This window comes from Leucoraja erinacea, chromosome 5 (assembly GCF_028641065.1).
Source record: "Leucoraja erinacea ecotype New England chromosome 5, Leri_hhj_1, whole genome shotgun sequence".
NCBI classification, from domain to species: Eukaryota; Metazoa; Chordata; class Chondrichthyes; order Rajiformes; family Rajidae; genus Leucoraja; species Leucoraja erinaceus.
Window position 1 is genome coordinate 18,647,901 of NC_073381.1, and position 22,164 is coordinate 18,670,064.

Genomic DNA, 22,164 nt, shown 5'->3' on the forward strand with positions numbered 1-22,164 from the left:
ATTGTCCCTGAAAAGGAGGTGTGTGTTTTCACACCTATACCTTTTGCCCAATGGGAGAGGGAAGGAGAGGGAGTGACCAGGGTGCGACTCGTCCTTGATTATGCTGCTGTCCTTGCCGAGGCTAGGTGCGGTATAAATGGAGTCAATGGGAGGGAGGTTGGTTTGTCTGATGATCTGGGCTACGTCCATAATTCGCCGCATTTTCTTGCAGTCTAGGATGGTGCTGTTTCCAAACCAAGCGGTGATGCATCCCGATAAAGTGCTTTCTATGGTGCATCTGTAGAAATTGGTGAGAGTTGTTAGGGACATGCTGAACTTCTTAAGCCATCTGAGGAAGTAGAGGTGCTGGTGGTGTGCTTTCTTGGTCATTGCTTCAATATGGGTGGTCCAGGAGAACTTGTTGGTAATATTGACTCCTAAGAATTTGAAGTTTTTAAACCATCTTTATTTTGGGACATTAATTGCAAACGGGGGTATGTGTACCACTTCGCTTCCTGAAGTCAGTCACTATCTTCTTTGTCTTGCTGTCTTTGAGAGAAAGATTGTTGTCTCGACACTAGACCACAAGGTTCGCAATCTCCTTCCTGTACTCTGTCTCATTGTTATTTGAAATCTACTTTGCCTCACATCATCACGTTAAAGTGTTATACAAGGATTTTGCCACATGAATGTTATCTGGAGTAAAGTAGGGACAACATGCATTCTCAATTCCGAACTTGCACTCTCAATTTTAGACTTTACAGCTAAACAATTGTAGGTACACTAATCACGAATGCCTGGTGTGAAGACTTGCTTAAATAAATTAACGTTCAAAATAGATCTCTTATAGATTTAACATTTAAGATGTTTCTAGTGCAAACAATAGATAAGCAGAAGTTAAATTGGCCACAAATTTGCACAATGTGGTAAGCTTCCTCATTCCTAAAAATCTTTCATGAAAATTATTTTGAAACAATACTCCATTACATAAGTTATTAATTTGCAATAAAATAGAACAATTAATTCTATTCTTACCAGTGATGTCAACACTGTTCTCTCTGGAAGTGTCTAGCAAATTTCGTTTTTGCTTTTTAACTTTATTTAACGCATCCATTCCTTTAGGTACTTCCACTTTTAACCACAGTGAAATGCTAAAGCCATCCGACATATGTGGCCAACAGATTTGACCAACAATTGGTAAGTGGAGTGGAGCCACGTGCCAAGGAGAGTATAATTGGTGGATGTATCTGTCAGGTTCTGTCTCTCTTCTGCTTTGTGAGATCTTGACACGCTTTAGAGGGTTAGAGCTCTTGTTGCTGATGGCAGAACTGGATTTCTGCATGGATGAAATGCTACCAGAAACTTTAGAGTTGGATGCTATTGGGAAAGCAAGGTACTGCATTGGGACCATATTTATATTTGCTTCCACTATGCTCAGAATTCCTCCAAGCAGTATTTTCTGAAATATAAAAACAAATACCAATTCTTCAATATTTCATTGTACAAGTCTTAAAGTAATGGCTCCCAGATGAAGTAACAATAGGAAAATATTTATATTTTTGCCTGGAGACCCTGCATTTGCACTGCCAATCACAATCCCCACCTATCCATACTTATGTGGGCCAGATGCCGAAAGCTGAATCAGCTCACTCTGCACAAGTGGTGTCCAGTGTGACTCGCAAGACCACGGCAGTAAGCACGGCACCAGCTGGTCCTGCACTCTGACAGGAAGCAAAGATGCAGTGGAAAATACATTTCTGTGAAATCCTTGGACCACTTTTACAAAGCCTCTGACATTCAGCAATAATTAAATACTATAAATCATGCTGTAAATTATTGTGCAAATTTAAAATAAAAATGTATTCATAAATAATCTAAAATAAATAATTTACTGAGATTCTACATAAAGAGGTGGAGTTGAGTAAGATGTACACTGGCATTCTTACTCAGGAAAGTAAAAGATCTGCGGGGTATTTTTTAGATGGAAATTTTTGATGCACAGAGACCTGGGTGTCCTTGTACACAAGTCACTGACAAAAAACATGCAGGTCCGGCAGGCAATGAAGGCAAAGTATCCAAGTACAAGAGTAAAGATGTCATTGTGGCGTCAGCTGATAGTTAGACCACTTACGGTCGAACCCTCTTCAGTGGTTATGAGGGCTGTCTCGTGACGACATGGGTTAAGGGGAGTGTCCTGCTACATAAGCAGATCTCACCTGGAGATCATCAGTCGACAAGTAGCTGCGCTCGAGACAACACCCTCGCGCAGCTGCAGTATCAATGACAATATGTTAGACCAAACTTGCATGTACGTCAACCAAGTAATGTCTGAATAAAGCAACTGATGCCACTACATCATTATAATAAGGAGCCTAGGTTAGACCACATCAGAGTACAATTTTGATAAGCTTATTAAAAAATATGTATTTGCCTTACAAGGAATATAACAAAGATTCATCAGATTGATTCCTGAGAATGGCAGATTATTTATACGAGGAGAGACTGAGTAAGCTAGGCCTGTAGTTTATAATGAAAGGTGATGCAATTAAAGCACACTAAAATGTTAGAGGTCCCAACAAGATATATGGGGAATTATACTCCCTTTGACTGAGTCTAGAATTCAGAGCTAAAATGTCAAAATAAAGGGTAGACTCCAATGAGGAGATATTTCTTCATTCAAAGAGTGAAGGATCTATGGAGTTCTATATCCCAAAAGGCTGGAGGCTCAGTCATTCTGGACATATATAAATGGAATTAGCAAATCTCTGTATGTTAGAGTAATCAAGAAGTATGGGATAAAGCAGAACAACTATGTTCAAGTGGTAGGTAGACTAGCCACAATCGTGTTAAATACCAGAGCAGTCTTGTGGGTTCCTACTTCATATGTTCTCATTTCCCAGGTTAAGTCCAGGCCTACCGAACATTGGGGCATCTGAATGCCAGCCACGCTCTTCTGAACTATCTACCGCAGCCAGCACAATGCACTGCTTTAAAAATCTCTGGAACACCACGCCTAACAATCTACAATTAACTATGGTGCATCATAAAGCAAAGGAATGGAATGAAAAATGAGATTAATTCCAAACAATTGTTTCACTTATTACTTTTCTCATTTCATCATTTGTTATGCTGCCCTCCACTGCTTCCTTCTTCTTTCTTAATACATTGACATCAAACTAGTAGCCTATTAAACAAATATTCCTTGAAACTAGATACTGGTTATCTATGATTCTACTAGTGAAGTGAGGATGTGGACATTTATTCATATATTGTATTCTTTTAGAATCAGAAAGGATGCAAGGCAAGTGAACTAAAATGTACCTAGATGGAATTTTCTCAAAGATCACAGCAGTAAAAAATACCAGAAACAGGAAGAGCACCTCATATTTTGCTTGGGAGGAAGAACATCTCATATTATTTTTGGGTAACAAACAATCCAACTGTGTGAACATTGAATTCTCCAATTTCAAGTTATATCCCCCTTCCTCCTCTCTCTTTCCTGTGCTATCCTGCCCTGGTGCACACCCATTTCTCCCGCTATTTCCACCTCCCCCGTCACCCTGCTTTCCCATCCTTTGTACACTAATTTCCCATCACCAAGTTCCTCATTTCTATTTATTATCCCCCCCCCCCACCTCTCCCCTTCCATCTATAACCATCTCTCTGGCTTTACATGTCACTCCCATTCTCTCCTTATCTGGCACCCTTTTGTCTCCTATTTGTGGAATCCAGGGATATGGGGAGAAGGCAGGCACGGGTTACTGATTGGGGACAATCAGCCATGATCGCTTTGAATGGTGGTGTTGGCTCAAAGGGTCGAATGGCCTCCTCCTGCACCTATTTCCTATGTTTCTATGTTTCCTTTCCACTCTAGTCTTTGTCACTCACTTACAATGTACAATCAACCCCCTTCACCTGTAATCATCTATCACTTGCCAGGGTTTGTCCACCCACCTCTTTTGTCCAGCTTTCTCCCCCTATTATAATCAGTCTGAAGAGGGTCCCGACCTGAAACGTCACAATTCCCTGCACAGATGCAGCCTGACCTGCTGAGTTCCTCCAGCATTGTGTTTAGCTCAAGATACCAGCATCTGCAATTCCTTGCATCTCCAGGGAGCTGCTCTTGGCTTTCCCACAATCTCCCCCATAAAACTATGTCGACTAGAATGTTTTGTAATTTGGAAGTTTGGAACATTAAGTATTCCGTCATGATTTCCTTCAGAACAGCACTTTTGAGCATGTTCTGCCATGAATTCTCCTGTGTATTCTGCGCAAAATTGAATTTCTGACAATTACATTTCTTCTTTGCTCTCTTAATCTAGTTGCGAGATTAATTCAGCTTTGGAAAACATTTTCAATAAAACAATTAGTACTCACAGTTGGAGGGGTCTTTTCCAAAAACAATTTCAGAAAAAGGGCTAATTCTTCTGCTGACAATCTGGATCTGGTTAAAATCACCAATAATTCCACAAGTACTGCTTGGCACTCTGTATAAACAAGCAAAAATGATTACCGGGTCATGGAATTGATGGTGAACTGCTAATGGTTATCGCATTTCCAGACAGGTCATATTGCTGCACACTAATGATACACTTTAATAAATACAATTAGAAGCTCCGCAAAATAAAGTTTACACATACCCTCCAAATGTATCCCAGACTGGCTCAAAATATTCTGAAAACCACTTAGAATAGTTGTTACTGCTCCCTGAAATAAAGCATGAAAACATGAAAAATAGTAATTGTCATAAATGCAGATTTACATTTCGCTTGAAAAAGAAAGTTCTCTTGATTATATATTTTTTGAAATAAGATCAGTTTAAACCATTTCAAACATTGTACTTAAGTAGTTAGTGATCCAAGTCAATAAAGCAGAAGATAAGAGGTTGGATGCCTTAAATTTGTTAACTACAGCGGGTCAGCAGCATCTATGGAGGAAGGAACCAGACAACGTACCAGCCGAAAACCTTCTTTCAGACTGATTCCCTTGGGGACAGGAAAAGGAGGAGTAGCCATGAGTTTTAAATTGGGAGGAGACAGCAGGGGAGCTGAGGAAGGGGAGGAGACAGCAAGGACTAACAAAATTGGGAGAATTCGATGTTCATGCCCCGGGGGTGCAGACTCCCCAAACGGAATATGAGGTGCTGTTCCTCCAATTTCCGGTGCTGCTCGCTGTGGCCATGGAGGAGACCCAGGACTGAGAGGTCGGAGGCGGAGTGGGAGGGGGAGTTGAAGTGCTAACCGGGAGGTCAGCTTGGTTATTGCGGACCGAGCGGAGGTGTTCGGCGAAACGATCGCCCAACCTCCGCTTGGTCTCACCGATATAGATCTATATATTTTCTTAACTATTATCCATGAAAGTAGAATATATTACACCAGTTCCAGGTCATACAATAGAAGAGCCAATACATTAAATAAGAGTTGACTGCAATCCAAATCACCCATTTGAATTACTGAATATTCTACAGGCATAACAGACCATCTGATGTTGTTTTCTTTAATTTGATTAATTAAAATTACTATATCATTTGAATACTTAACAAGTGATTTTATCCCATCAAGATTCGAATACGTTTAAATTTCTGCATCATTTTTCCCCCCCACTCATACTCAATTCTACCTGCTGGTAAATGGAGGCAGCATTTTCTTCATTGTGTTGAACAATCTCCAGCAGGCTGCTGAAGACATGGGTTAGGACATCAAGGCTGGGACTGCTGACACTTAGCAGGGTGAGCTCCAGCATACAGATCTCAGGATACACCAACTTGCCCAATGTACTCTCTGTAGGGTTTCCAAGATAACTAGAAGACTGAGTCAAGGAAGAGAGTTCTGGCTTTACATCTGTAATACAGAGAATAAAAATAATTTGCTCATTTTCCACTTTAATCCAACATACAATTGTGATTGGAAGTAGTTGAACAGTTTGGATTAGGAGGAACAAACTGAAAGATCTAATCTAATAGTCAAATCTAAAATTGAGTCATTCGTCTACAAAAGCATGGACTAGTAGAACAAAAGAATGGCTCGGTGCCAAGTCTGAATGACTTTGTAAATTATATGGAACACAATATGGAGGACAAGTTGTCTTTTCAATAAAGAAATTAAGATGGAATCCTGCAGTAATAACATGTGCTTCATTCAAGGCCATAAAGAAGCCAAGATTGAAAAAAATAGCTGACGCTCCAGAGATAAGTAATAACTTGTTATTGGATGAGCTTGATTTGGACCCAGCTTTTCTTATATTCTGAAAGGCTACAGAATCTTTCAGTCATGCCATATTCAGACCTGGTAGATGCATTCAAGAGAGAGCTAGATAGGGCTTAAAAATAGCGGAGTCAGGGGATATGGGGAGAAGGCAGGAACGGGGTAGTGATTGGGGATGATCAGCCATGATCACATTGAATGGTGGTGCTGGCTTGAAGGGCCGAATGTCCTACTCCTGCACCTATTGTCTATTGTCTATTCTATGTTCTACGTTCACACTGAGGGACAACTGAAGTCCATCCATCAAACTGCTGCTACAACTGCTTAATTTCTGATGTCAAATTTATGTAGGATCGGCACTTTACTATCTCTATACTTATAAAACTCTGATCTTGGATGTGTATTTATTTGAGTGTGTGATGTCCGTGTGCGTTTCACATCTCCTCGAAAACACGACGCGCTAACGGTGAAATGTTTACATATTCCGATAGAGATTTACGCCACGATGTCATAAATTGCCTTATCTAAAAATTTAATGCATTATTTCTCGAGTTATTTATGAAAATGTTCACAAATCTCAAATAACTTAGAAAATAAACGAGATGGTCTCCCTGATGGCGTCACAATGGACCTGACTGCCTGCAGCTTGACTGCCGCGATTGACTTCACCCCTGTTATGTCTTTGGTACTTCTTGGCTTCTTAACTTTCACTTCGTTAAATTTGTCACTTAGCATTTTTAAACTGCTGCTCAGGTCGTGCTGTGCGCTCCACTGAGCTCCTTGAAGTTCTAGAACATGGCGGCGGCGGTCGTTATCGCCACCCGGATGAGGGTGCGGGACAGCACGATGGGAAGGTGGCCATGGCAGCCATTACTCCCTCTGGGAGAGGCCGTCTATGGAGACCTGCGATTCCTCCGTCTATCGCAGGGACTCGGGGAATCATGACACCTTTTCCTCGCTGGTGATCCCTATCCCACCTGACGATATTTGGCCGTCATGGGGGATGACCTCCCCTCCGCCTCCCCCGCCCAGATCGTCTGTCACGGGGGTGGGTGGGTTTCCCCTCGCGGAAGCCAAGATCGGCCAGCCCTCCGTTGCATGGAGAGTGGTACCGCCCGCTCAGCATCCGCATGCCTGGTGGGGAGGCTGCTGCCGCGGGAAGAGCCAGGCTCGATGCATACTTGTCTGCCCGCAGCCTCCCTCGAGTCCACGTCCGCCCGCAGCCTCCCTCGGCTCGACGCCCGCCCGCAGCCTTGCTCGGACCCGGCGCATGGTGGGGAGGCTGCTGCTCTCTGACCTTGGTAGGTGCTGTCTCTCCCCCCTCCCCTCCCTCTCTACCCCCTCGCACTTCCTCTCTACCCCCTCCTCCTCGCACTCTCTCTCCACCCCCTCCCTCTCTATCTCCAGCTCCCTCTCTCCCCCATCCCTCTCTCTCTCCACCCCCTTCCCTCTCTGGCCTCCCCCCTCCCTCTCTGGTGGATTATTGCGTTCGGGAACCAGCCCTCCCCCCTGTGATGCTGTGCCCCCCCCCCCACCCTCAATCACTACCCCCCATCCCTCTCCACCCCCTCCCCCTCTCTCTACCCTACCCCCCCCCCCCCCCCTTAGCCGCACCTGCACAGTTGGGGGTTATGTGTGAGTGGATAGGGCGTGCAATGGGGTAAAAGGAGCGAATTAATATTAATATAATATCTAATATCAAGGGGTGTGTGTGTGTGTGGCCGAAGCCCCCCCCCCCCCGCAACGGGTCCCACTTGCTCTAGTATTCAATAAAGTCTTCAGTGGATACCACAGCTCGTTCCTCATTTAAGGATTTTTTAAATTCTTCGTCTAAATTGTTTCAATGCATCTTCTGCAAGAGATGTATTTGTGATTCATCCTATAATCAATAGTCCTAGTAATCTCAAAGATCAGCCTGTCTGTTCAAAGTCGATAAGAAATTGTCTGCTATCGCTTGTTCCTCATCACCACATCCAACCATGCCCACGTCCAAATTACATCTTGGGTCATTCTTTCTTTCTTCCTATATACTCTATTTGTTAATTTGCAGACCTAGGTCTAAGTTGCATTGTTTAAAATTATGAAAAGGTCAAAAATAGCTGTTAGAATAATGAAGACTGGTGTTTTGTTAAATCTTTCAACCTTACGACAATAATGCCAAAAGGAAAATAAAAGATAAATCATGCCATTGCAGACATTTGGTCTGAACGGTGGCGAGGGACGACGGTTTGTGGGTCATTGTGTCCGAATCGAGGAGTAGGTGGAGTCAGCTGCTGAAGACCCTGCAGTAGCCTGGGTCTCGATTGGATTGGGAGCTACTGCAGGGATCAGATGCTGCCTGCAGCAGTACGGAGTGGTGATGCAGCAGAGGATTGGCACCAACTTCTCATTGCCAGGCCGACCCTGCAGCATTGCCAGGACCAAAGATCTCCGCTCCAAGATCTTTGGCCAGGACAGCAGGCTTTTGTGGCCAGGTCAAGAACTCTACATTTGTAACAACTTTCAGACTTGGATTTGAATCATGAAAAACGGCGCCAAACATGGCAACTCATGCATACTCTCAGTGTATTATTCCTATACACGTGTACTTAATTAATTTTGGGCTTATGCATAGTAATACTCAGTAATATTCGGCCGCGGGCCCAGTGGACGACAACGTCTGGAGCTCGCAGGTCCCAGGTTGGTGACCGGTTCTCCGGAGCTCCAGCAACAACAACTTCGCCCACTGGACTGAAGGATGGCAGCTTCGTCCGCCCTGGGCCGCGGAGTTTGAACCGGCCCGTTCGCGGAGCTCGGATTCAGCCGCGGGACTCACCATCACCCAGCGGGGTCCCAACATCGGAAGCCTGGATCGCCTCCACGCAGAGGGAGAACAAGGAGGGAAGAGACAAGGACTTTAAGACTTTTGCCTTCCAGCACAGTGAGGAGGTGCCTGGTGGACTCACGGTGGTGGATGTTAAATCTGTGTTTATTGTGTGTTTTGTTATTTTATTCTATGTTATGACTGCAAGGCACGGAATTTCGTTCAGACATGACAATAAAGGATACTTTACTTTACATGTGACAATAAAGTACCATTGAACATTAAAAATCAACACACATCAAGAAAAACCTACATCAGTAACAGTAATAAATGTGAATTCCATACCAGAGGAATGTAAAGGGAAAATACAAAGCAGCAAATAAAAGATGAGACTTATTAAAATACAATGGAAGGAGTTAGTATATTTTAAATTCATGTCAGGGATATTTGTGCAGGTTTGTGTGAATAGTGTCATGTATTACAGGGAAAACAGGATGCATGAAACTGCAGAAAGATCTCTGATGAGGAAATTAAAGTACCAGGGTATTAATTATGAGTCATGGCAAATAGAAATTCAGAAATGCCAGTACCAGAATTCACCCAATCCCACTTGCCTCGTTCCATTCCAATGTCACTTCCAAAATTTGGGCATTTTGTTATTCAGGCCAAATTAACATACAAATATCTATTTGTGGTCAAAGAGCAAAGTTGAATGACTAAACTATGTATGCCAGAAACCAGTTCTTAACCCCTTTACTTCTCATTTATTCTCTCACATCCCACTTTACGCCATTGGTCATGTTCTCACTTCCCTTTTCTAGTTGCAGCAAATTTAATTCAGAATTTTGACATATTCTGTAACCAATTTATTACCAGTACTTACTTGAAACAGCAAACATTTGTTGGTGGGGGCGCTGCAAGATGGCTGCCCTGCCAGCAGCGTGTTTGTCAATTCTACTTTTTTGGGGTTTTTTTTAGTATGTCCAAATGTTTGTTTTAATGTCTCTTGGTGTGTCTTGTGTGGGGGGTGCTTACGGACTTGTAGGGCCGAGATGGCCTGTTTCCGTGCTGTAATTGTTATATGGGTGGTGAGGGGGGGGGGGTAAGGGGCGAACCGCTTTAGGTCGCCTCCTCCACGGAGAGGCGACTTTTTCCATGTCGCCTCCCTCGCGGACTAACACCAAGGATTTGTGCGGCCTTTCCCGGAGTCGGGCCCGGAGCTTCAGCAGCGGGTGCAGTGTGGACTTTTCATCACGGAGCGGGCGAGCCCTCGCTGGGGGTCGCCAGAAGGGAATGATCCGACCGCTAGCCCGCAGCAGCCTGAAGCCGCGGTCTGCGGAGATTCCAGCTGGCGCAGCGTCCGGAGCCTGGGATCCCTCGTTGGGGACCCCGGAGAAGAGCTCAGACCGCCGGCCCACGACCTACAACAGCTTGAAGCCGCGGGCGCGGCGGGGACTTACTTACTTACCTTCCGGAGTGGGATCCATCGCCGGGAATCCCTGGAGAAGAGCTCCAACCGCCGGCCTGCGGCCTACGTCTTCTTCAAGCTGCGTTCTCCGGGTAGGGAAGCACCGATTCGGGACTTACCTTGCCTGTACATCTGGCCGCCCGCAGCGGTGACTGCGGAGGTTTATGGTCCCGACCACGGGGAAAATTGGAGGAGGAATGACTAAACTTTGTGCCTTCCACCACAGTGATGAATGCTGTGGTGGATGTTTCATGTTGAATTTTATATTATGTATTGTGGGTTCTTTTTTATTGTACCGCTGCTGGCAAGTTCATTTCACTACACTTCATTGTGCATGTGACGAATAAATCTGACTATTGACTATTGTTTTACAATTTGCATTTATCAGAAGTTTAGAGGGATATGGGTCAAGCGCACATAAATGGGACTAGCAAAGATGAGCCTCGTGGACAAGACTTAAGGCCCTATTTCTGTGCTGTATGACTATGATTCTCTGGACAGCCAATTTATTCAATTCAATATAAATTACGATAAACTTCTTTAAAGAGTGTTAAAAATTCTTATGAGCACATCAACCAAAATATGACTTACACTTTTTATTAATTCATAAGGAAACGGAAAAAGATTTATTTCAAAAGAAAAAATCTATAGATGTCAGAAGACTCAGATGGTCATGCAGCATTTCAACAGTTTAATATCCTGAAATATTAAATGCCGCCTTTTTCTTTTACAATGCTCCGCTGATTTTTTCCAGTATTTTGTGTCACAGACACAAGATGCTGGAGTAACACAGCCGGTCAGACAACATCTGTGGAGGGAAATGAACAGCTGATGTTTCAGGTCGGGATCCTTCTTCAGACTCTTCAAAGTCACAAACACTTTTTTATCTAAACAGTTATTAAACCAAATGCGTGCCTAAATGATGCCCAAAGTAATCTACAATCTGCAGAATTCAACATTTTTGGTATGAAAAATATGCATTGGATAAATAACATTACCATTTCAATCACATTCTCGATACTCTCCAAGTTAAAAATTGCCAGAGCATAAACCATTTTATGTGCCTTTTTGTAACTTCTTAAATAATGACCTACTTAGTTTGTGTTGAAGTTGGATAATGTGATTAAACACAGCAATCACTCATTTGCATTATGCCTCCTCACTGGAGCAAAGTTTACCAAAGTAAGAGAAAGCGAAGTCCATAAAAAATGGTTCCAAGATTACCTTCATCCTTAGTTGTACCATCTTCTGGGTTACTTTCACTATCAGCCTCATACCCTTCCTCTTCTGCAAAAAGTCTGATACTGTAATAATGAGGTTCCTCTGTTTCCTCTGAAAAATCACCCATCTGTAGTCCTGTCTCGTCATTCATTTTCCGCTGCTGTAGAAAAAAAATTAAGTTTTACGTTAATGATCCTAAAATAAACATTCCATTTTAAATTTAGAAAATGCAATCTGTAAATCAAATTAATTTTCAATTGGATTATTCACAGCAAGACTACAAGATTCAAAAGATGGAAAGGTTGCAATATACTAGTTTCAATAATATATTTCCCTTTTTTTTCTGTACCGCCGCAAGAATTATAGCCTTGAAATTGAGAGGGATCGAAAACTAAAAACTATCGGGTTTCAAAGGAGTAAGGATATCATACGGTAATTTAGGAAGCATTAATCACTTTGCACTCAAATTTCTTACAAACATCAATGTAACCATTAACCCTATAATCTATTTTTGTGATATTTATGGGCACATGAGTATTGGATGCAAGAATTCCTAGTTAGTTTTCAAAATTAGACCATGATCCCCCACCACCAATCATGAAGGTAGGTAAGACTTCTGATCTGCGAAAGGCACCAAGTGTGCGCTCAAGTTTCAAGATGGGTTTACACCATGGCCTTCTATTTCAAGAATGCTATAACTGAGCCAAGGCGGACATGTATCTCATTATAAAAACTACAAAATACATCTGCAGAAGGACAGAGTTCCTGCAGAACTACAATTCATTCACAAGCTAAACAATTATTCAAATTGTGTTTAAAGAAGACAACATACTGTTCGCAAAGCAGATGTAAACTCAATTAACAGTTACCAATCCAAATTGGTCTTGATCACGCTAAAAAAGAACTTTGTGTCTTAAACCAATTTGTGGAGGACTCTATGTTGTTGTGATGCATCTGATCCATCCGAATTAAGCTTTTGGATGGGATTCTTCTAGATAGGATTTACTCCCGGGAAGATAATTGGGATAAGTAGGGACAGTCAGCAAGTTAGTAGGTTGTGCCTTACTAACTTGATTGAGTTTTCTGAGGAAGTGATGAAGGTGGTCAATGAGGATAGGGCGGTGGATGTTCTCTATATGGATTTGAGTAAGTCATTTAATAAATTCCACCATGGTCGGCAGATCCAAAAAATTAAGATGCACGGGGTAACAGTGATATGGATAATTAAAAACTGCTTTACTGATAGAAGACGGAGGGTTGTGGTGGAATGGCAATATTCAGGCTTGACGTCTGTTCCACAGGGTGGTGCCAGCAATGGCTGCCTCGCCAACAGTCTGTCTGTGCCTGCCTTCTCTTATTGTTTGTTTGTATGTGTTAAATGTAGGTTTTTAGTGTTCTTTAGCTTGTGGGGGGTTTATGTGGGGGGAGGGGGAGGGGGAGTTGGGGATTTAAAAAAAAAAAACTCTTACCTTGAAGGAATTGCAATTATTTTCCGTATCATATCTCCGTCCGCACTGCAGCCTAACATCGAGGAATTGGCGGCCTTTGCTGGAGATCGATTGGGAGATCCACCGCGGGTGGATGCGGACAACATCACGGAGCTCGAGATCCCTTTCCCAGGGATCAACCTCTGAGCTCTACTACGGGAGTCTGCGGGACTTTAACATCGCGGAGCCCGCGGTCTTTGGTCAGAGACTGACTTTGGGAACTCCAAACCGCAGGAGTTTCGACCGCCCTGACGCGAGAGCTTCGATCGCCCTGACGTGGGAGCTTCAATCACTGGCTGCAGGGGCTTCGATCGCCCTGACTGCGGATGGTTCGACTGCCCAGACCGTGGGAGAATAAAAGAGGAAGAAGATTGGACTTTATTGCCTTCCATCACAGTGAGGAAGGTGGAGAATCCACTTTGGTGGAAGTTTATGTTAATATTTATGTAGTTGTGTATCTTGTTGCTGTGTTTTTGTATGGCTGCATGGTATATCAAATTTCACTGTATCTTATTAGGTACAAGTGACAATACACTGACCTTGAAACCTTGTTAAAAATTTTTTTAACCATAACTACTGCGCTTTTACCATTACGTAGAAATGTTACAAAAGTTTAAATTTGCAAAGGAATTGCAAAGGACAATAGAAAACAAGGTCTATATCAAAACAATTTGTTGGGAACATACAGATCAGGCAGATCTGTAGAAAGAAAATTCAGTTCACATTTTGTATAGAAGACCCTTTATCAGAGATCGTGATTGAATAGAAAAACGCAATGAGAAGGGAAATGAGTATTGGTAGAGATGGATAAGTCAACATGGAACTGGTGAGGTGGAAGATGTGAACCTAATCCTTTTTGTGGATGGGAGGGGCTCACAAATGGAATAGACCCAGGCAAGAGTTTAGGTATGAATGCAGAATTGAGGCATTAACACTTAGCAGTGCTTATAACATCCAGGCAAATTATAACATCAGAGCAAATTAACATGAACTAAATCAATTTTTAATTTTTCTTACAATAATTCAGCGATTGCAGTAAAAATCAGATTATATACCAAGAGTCTTCCTTGTATTCAAAATGATAGGCAAGTCCATGAGGGTATTATAGATATATACAAACATTTTGAATCCGAGGTAATATCTGAACAATCCCTCCTGATCTCTGTCAAAACTGGGCATCTCCTTTTTCTGAAACTATGCACACTCCTCTCCTCTCCCCGCAAGATACTCCACTTGGGGAAACAACTTGGAATCCATCTCATTGATCCCTCTCAGCATCTTATATGATCCAATTGGAGCACCTTCTATTCTTCTGAAGTCCAATAATTTATAGGCTTGACTTCTTTAACCTTTCTACATGCACACAACAACCCCTCCTTTTTAGGAATCAACTATAGTGTTGAACAGCAAATATATTATTCCTTAAACATGAACCCCAAAATTGTATACAGTCTCACCAGTGCCTTTAAAGCGGCATCAATTGTCCTTATTGTTTCATTCTTTACTCTGTGCAATAAAGGTCAACAATAGTTCTCCCAATTACTTGCTGTAACTGCATACCGACTTTGTTTCATGTGCCAGGACGCTCGTTCTTTCTGAACCGCAACGCCTTGTAGTTTCATTCCACTCAAATAATAACTTGTTTTATATTTCAATGTCTATCCTTCATTTCAACGTGGATCATTTATATTCCTTTCTAGGCCCTTTGCATCCTCATCGCATCTTGTTAATCCCATCTATTTTTGTATTATCAACAAACAGGCTTTGTATTATCAGTAAATCAGCTGGTAGTACAACCTCTTCATCCTTGTCGAGAACATAGATTGTAAATAATTGATACCCCATCTCTGATCCCTATGGCACTTCACCAGTTACAGAATGCCAAAACAAAAATTATCTGAAACATGAAGTATTTGTCTTTCCATAGTTGCTGCCTGATTTTTTGCAGAAATCACCGATTTTATTCCTTAATCCACTCTATTTGTCACACCCTTAAAGAACACTGGAAAGAAAATGAAACATTGTTTCCCTTCAAACGGAGACCAGAAAACAGGAACAGAAAAGTCCTTCAGGCCTTCCAAGCCATTCAATATGATCATGGTGATCAAAGCTCAGGCCACACAGAGGCCTCCACAAACCTGCAGAGTAATGGGCGACCTAGGCGGCTTCCAGCAGACTGGCGGCGACTGTCACGAGACAGACAGACAGACAGACAGACAGACAGAGACACACCTTCCTTCATTCCTGAATTTTCTAAAAAATCAACACGGTGCAAGGCCAAGGTGATACAGACACACACCGCGATGAACAGGAAGGTTGGCACTGTAAAAAGACGGCTAAAGCACAGTATACGGTAAGTCCTTTAAAAGAGGGGGGGGGGGGGGGGGAAAGAGGGAAAGAAGGAGGGAGACAACTTTTAAGAAGCCAGAGATACACGGCTGTGAAGCTCGGCGCGACATTTAACATTACCGGTCGGTTATCCTTGGTTCTAAAAACTTCTGCTTACCTTTTTTACCCAATGAGCCAATGAGATTCACCAGTCAGCAGCGGCTCCAAAATCAGAACCTCAGACTTCCTGGCAACCCACTAGGACCCTGACGATCCACCTACGGCTCGAGAATTCTCGCTATTCTCCATGGCGGCTTCATTCTAGTCGCCGCTAATTTTAACATGGTGAAAAATTTGCGGCAACGATAATGAGGCCGCAAGTAGTTCCCAGAATGCGGGAACTCCCCACGACCATGAAGGCCATACCCCGGCAACCACCCGCGAACATGTGGCGACCACGTGGTGACTGCATAGTCTCCTGCAGTCACCTAAAAAGTCGCCTAAGTGGGACAGGCCCGTAAGAAATTCTGAAGACACACCATTCTCCGCAAAATGAAATTTCTTTACACCTAGTTGCATGTTCTGTTCTGGTTTCCTTGTCTGAGGGTCTACTACTATACTGGAAAAATTAGCACCCCTTGGAGCCTCCAAGGATCTTGAATATTTTTAACATTGAATTATTCAGCAGGGAACAGCCTACGGTATCTGTGCCGAAGATGATGTCAACTTAAACTCATCTTTTCCACCTGCATGTTATCCACATTGCTCCATTATTTGCATATTCATCAGCCTGTCTAAAAGCCTCTAAAGGACCTGTCCCACTTGGGCGTCACTTGCGAGTCATTCTAAAAATTGGTTGGCGCGTCGTGACACGCACATGGCGCGTGATGAGGCGTGGTGGTGTATGCAGTGACGAGCAGTAGCGCGCCGCTCCAGGATTTCGGGATGCTCAAAATCCTTGTGCGCCATCTGTGTGACACGCAAATGGCGCCCAAGTGGGACAGGCCCTTTAAACACCACTATTGTGTCTGCTTACACCACCTCCACACCCATATTCCAGGGGTGGTAGTGGCAGCAGCATCAATAGAATGTTGCCTGGACTTGCTGCAGGAAGTGATTGGACAAACATAGATTGTTTTCTCTGAAGTGTCAGAAGCTAAGGGGTGAGGTAATATAAACATAACATTATGAGAGGCATGGATTATGAGCACATTCAGAACCTTCCCGCCCCCCCCCCCCCCGGGTAAAAATTCCAAATAGAGGTCATGGCTTTAAGATGACAGGGGCACGATTTTCTTTTAACACAAAGATCACTATTACGTTTGCTTCCACCACCAGCCCTCGAATATGCTGCCGGTGTGGTGGTGGTGGAAGCAGAAACAATAGTGGCGTTTAAGAGACTTTTAGAGAAGCTGATGAATAAGCAAGGAATGGAGCAATAAGGATCACACACAGAAAGGATTAGTTTAATTTGACATCATGTTTGACACAGTGAAGAAACCAGTGGAAGAACACCCATTCCGTATCTTCCCCTGAATTCAACCACTTTCAAAAACTACTGACTGTTTCAGCAGATAGGCAAAATGTTTTAGTAATTCAGCGGGACAAGCAACATCTCTGGAGAGGGGACTGGGTGACGTTTCGGGCAGCCTCCCCATTCCATATCTTATAGAAAGGATTCATGAATATCACAAATGAGCACACCAAATGGAGATGACAAGAGTAATTATTTTGGCACTTAAAGATGGGAATCACGTTTCATATGTAGCTGGCTTCCATTTCTGTACCTTTTTTTGGAGTTTTCACATGGAGAAGTTGTGGTTTCTGTTTCCTATGCTTTTAAACAAACTCTCTTTGCTAAGAAATCGAAGGTTTCCTGTTGTGAGACATGTGCACTGTCTAAACAACTCATTGGATTCAGTGCTATCAATACACACTCAATATAAAACCAACTTAGTATCAATTAAAGACAAGTTAAATAGGCTGTAAAATTCCTGCTGAAGTTCATTCTTGGTGTAGACACATAAATATACACCTCCTGCTTCCCCCCCTCCCCTCATTCACAATCTGTCTGAAGAAGGGTGCCGACCTATACTCCAGAGATGTAGCCTGACCCCATTGATTTGCTCCAGTCTCTTTTTTTGTAAGCCAGCATCTACAGTTCCTTATGTCTAACACACATGTATTGCCTTGGCAAGGCTAATATATATTGCACTACTCAACCCATTCAGCACTGTAATACTTTTGCTACCAATTCAGAGCTCAAGGCATATGAGGAAGTATTTTGCCCTTTACTCAAATAGAAAAGACAACCAGAAATAAAATCACGAAAATACTTTGCAGCTGCATAGATCTTTGGTTGAGTGTGAGCATCATTTTAATAACATTTTAACATTGCACACAGCAATCAATTAGTTAATTCACAACAAGTAAAATACGATGGGTATTGTACATAATTCTAAACCAAGTTATCACCTTTTTCCGTTCTTGCTCAATGGAACAGCCTACTGGAGTACTTCTTCCCAAGGCTACACATTGCAAGGAATCGAAGAGGGGCTTGGCTAGATGAGAATCAACTATACCCGAACAAACAAGCAGGTTTCGAATTTCGGTCAATATTTCATCCACAGAAAGGTTCTGGAAGTTAAGAAATAAAAATGTAAATTTCAAAAACAACATCCTGTAATTCTCATTCTAAACCTCTCTACTTTCTTTGATATGCTGCTTAAAACAAGCAGGTTTTGAGGAGGCAGCCTTTGAAAGCCAGGACCGTGGCCAAGGAAGATAGGCACAGGGACAATTCTAAACAAAAATGATTAAGGAAATGAAATAGAACTTATTAGTGTTAGCACTTGGAGCAGATTCATAAAACACAGTAATCAAAAGTATAAAAGGTTTAATCGATTAGTTTTACATCTTCCATGAACATACATTTTTGATTGCACAATAACAACAATCAAAATTGTATGTTGATTTATCGTCTATAGTGGATTGTGTTTAAGTTGAATTGATGGTCATGAGAGTCCAGTGCAAAAAAAAGGTGCAACACTGGCAACCTTTTGACTCTTTTCCCTGGGCTTCTGGACACTACACAAAGTGCGAAAAGAAACAAAATTAACTTCTCTATTTTACATGGTATATAACCAAGAGGATAGATAACAAGTGACCATCTTCCAGGTCTTAACAAAACTCAACATTTGTTAAGAATTGCATTTGTGAACCAGAATTGATCCCACTACCATAATTACTATCATGAGGCAACAAGATAGGAGAACAGAATTGTAGAGTAGAAATTACTGCACTATGTTGCATTTTGCACTATGTATCATGCCACTAGGAATCTAGACACATTAATGAAAAGTGTACCTGTGGAGAATGCTCCGAATCTGTTCTCCCAGAAGGATCAGAAGCGTGTAAACAGATGGCCAACAAAGCTTCCAGCAGCCTGATGCTCTGCAACGCCCATTCCTCCTCTGTTCTAGTTTGCTCTTGCTCCACAAATTCCCAATCTTCTTCACCTTCTATGGAAATACCCTGCTCGTCTAATTGATCTGCTGATTCTTGAACAACTTCACGGTCTGGTTGAGTTGATTCTTCATCATTGTTGACATATGATTCGCCTTGTTCAGCTATTGGATTTGATGATGAATGCAAAGAAATTTCTACTTCCTCTGGATTATCACACTGAGTTAATGTTCTTTCTTTATTTTCTTTTGCACTGTCTATAATTATTTTGGATATCCTCTGAATGATGATTGTCAGTAATCTACGACAGGCCTCCAGACCACCTAGTTTATGGAACTGTTTTTGGAACACTATATTTTTCAAGTAGATTGAACGACAAACAGACCACACATCTGCTGCCCGTCTGATCTGCTCGTTTGAAGGTAAAACAACACTGTCTGGTGATAAGTGAGGAAGCATATTATCCAGAGCTTCACTGGCAGAGCTATCATAGCCTGAGGTATCTTCAGAATCATTAACCGAGTCACGATCAGATTCAGGCTCTTGACTGATGCACATAAATGCCACGCAGAGAAACAGGTTTATAACATTTAGGTGGATGTCTATATTTCTAGCTTTCTTCTTCCTGGGCTGTGATTCTTTCAGAACTGCATAAAACCTACTTAAACTGTGCTGCATTTCATTTTTATGTAGTGCAGTATGTTGGGGACTTGCAGTGTCACTGGGATTCAGAGCAGAGTACTCTGCATTTGTTTCTTCATCCAGTTCTCCATTTGTATGTTGATCTCCAAGACACAGGATTAAAGTTTCAAAAACCATCAGTGCACTTGATCTAACACAGTCTAGATAAATGAGTTCTGTCATTTGATTTAATCCGTTGCAGCTCAAAAAGAGACTTCTGACTAGCCTGCAAAACAAACATACACATTTTCTTTGTGCAAAACAGACATGATAATTAGAAATATGCATTGATGTGCAATATTTCATGTAGAAATCTAAAATTCTTGAAATTCTTTGCAGGTTCAACTGCTGCTAAAAGCAGAAGTACATTTGCTTTTTTGAACAGTATGAACATGTCTGACAGAGTTAACTGCTAATTATGTCTCATTCTTTTGGGTGTACTGTCATATTTCTATAACAAGTCATTAAACAGAATTATCTCATCTGGGTGAACCATATGAACCACTTAAACATTGACGAGTGTAAATTGTATTAAACTATTATTGTTATTATATCGTTTGACATCACATATGTGAAACTAAATAACTTCCAAGAAGGGCCAATCCATGCAATTTGAAACAATATGCCCTCAGAATCTCTTACTCCTATTAAGGATGGGAAGTGAGGAGGAACAGGATTAGTAGACAAGAGGGAGAGGGAAATCTTTCCAGAAGAAGAATCTGAATCAGATGTCTAAGCCCAGTTCCTTTAATTAATTTTGTTTTTTTCCCCATCACCCACTTGCCATCTGCTTTAGGATTAGGAAAACTGTGCTTAAACTGCATAGATGGAAACTTGGAAGCTGGGCAGATGGCAACGGTTTATTCTGGGTTGGCATCACTGGTAAGGTTTGGATCTGATTGCATGCTTACTCAGACCTTTCACATCACTTTGAAATTTATTCTAGTTTACCTCACAACAGTTTGGTCACCAAGTAATGAGTGAACTCTTATCAAACCAAAACAAGAACGACTTCAAGCATCCCTGTTTTTGCTGTATCGATAAAAGATTAACTCATTGTGCAAGCATAGCAGTACTTGTAACAAAGCTTTCAATTTATTAATAGACTATGTACACCGTGCAGAAATGGTACATCAATGGAAATCATGGACTATATATTTTATATATCCCAGCTATGTAAAAAAAAATCCAATGATTGTAGGACGTTACTGATGGCCAAAGGTATTTAAATTCTATGATGGTTTTAAATCTTTAATGGTAACAATGGCAAAACATTTTCTTCGAAACTATTCAAATTTAAATCAAAGTGGTTTCTTTGTACCACTCAAAAATGGTATTTTATCTGGTTTAGCTGTGTGATTAAGACATCGTTAACTATAATTAATCACAATTATCTTTTTTTGACTGTTTGAAAGCTTATTTTACTACTTTTCACAAGATCTATCTTACTCGCCACAGTGAAACAATAATTTCTTTCAATCTGCAGCCTCAATACTTTGTACACTCGAGATCATGGGTAGCAAGAGTTTATATTCTTGTGAAATTTCATTCAAATATGCCTGGTCATGAATACCAAAGGAAAAATAGAATAAAAATTGTACACCATTCCACAATGGAAACTCAAAATGAGTCGTCTTTGTTTCAGATTCTCAGTATCTGAAATCTAACTCCAATTCCATACTAACATGAAATATTACAGTACGTAGATAAAATTGATCCTAAAACTAAATGTATATCTTCAACTATGCAATTGAAAATTTGGAATTATTATAAGTAATCAATGCTATTTTCAGGAATGATTCCCTGCATTTAGTTTTAGTATAGCATGCACTCAAACCAAATACAACAGAACATTTGAAGTCTACATGTTTTTCATGGTACCTTTGCTCCCCAAGTGGATCTAAATTAGAAAGGAAAACACAAGGTTTTCTTTTTTTTAAAAACAGAATTGAACAATTGGCACAATTGGCGGCAGCACAGTGGCGCAGATTGTAGAGCTGCGCCAGAGACCTGGGTTCCAACCTGACCTCAGATGCAGTCGGTGTAGAGTTTGCTCATTCTCTCTGTGACCACATGGGTTTCCTCTGTGCTAGAGGTCAGAATGAATCACGACCTGGAAGAAACGTTTGCAAGGACCAAAAAGCTGAACGAGACTAAAAAGACAAATTGAAGCAACCCAACATAAAACCTAGAACTGTTCCATGTTTGCAAGTTAATTCCAACGTGTCAAAGTAACGATTGCAGACCGATACTGCTGGAGGTTGCTGTACGAATGTCATCCTTCTGGTGCTACCATACTGTTTCCACTACTGCAATAATACACCATCTGCAAAGTAACAAATAACAGCCAAGTTTTGGCTACAGCTGAATAGTACCATTAGTATTATTTTCCATGTTGCCTTGAGCATGTAGATGACATTGAACTGCTGACCCTATATCTTAATTTCATTTTCTATGTTCTTACTACTTGCATCAAATCTAACATAAACATTTGATTTTATTACTATTGTTGCAGTAAAGCTGGAAACA

At 41.7% G+C, this 22,164-nt stretch overlaps 1 protein-coding gene across 3 annotated transcripts in view; it reads right to left on the reverse strand.

Moving 5' to 3' along the window:
- The window catches only part of lyst (lysosomal trafficking regulator), a 208,392-nt gene that overhangs the window by 87,993 nt on the left and 98,235 nt on the right, over positions 1 to 22,164 (reverse strand). For all 3 annotated transcript variants that reach the window (XM_055635156.1, XM_055635157.1, XM_055635155.1), the window contains exons 6-12: positions 18,856 to 19,861; positions 17,965 to 18,126; positions 11,678 to 11,834; positions 5,599 to 5,819; positions 4,620 to 4,686; positions 4,357 to 4,466; positions 1,015 to 1,438 (exon numbers count right to left, since the gene is read on the reverse strand). In XM_055635156.1, the coding sequence (XP_055491131.1) occupies positions 1,015 to 1,438; positions 4,357 to 4,466; positions 4,620 to 4,686; positions 5,599 to 5,819; positions 11,678 to 11,834; positions 17,965 to 18,126; positions 18,856 to 19,861 (2,147 nt within the window). The remainder of the gene's footprint in view (positions 1 to 1,014; positions 1,439 to 4,356; positions 4,467 to 4,619; positions 4,687 to 5,598; positions 5,820 to 11,677; positions 11,835 to 17,964; positions 18,127 to 18,855; positions 19,862 to 22,164) is intronic.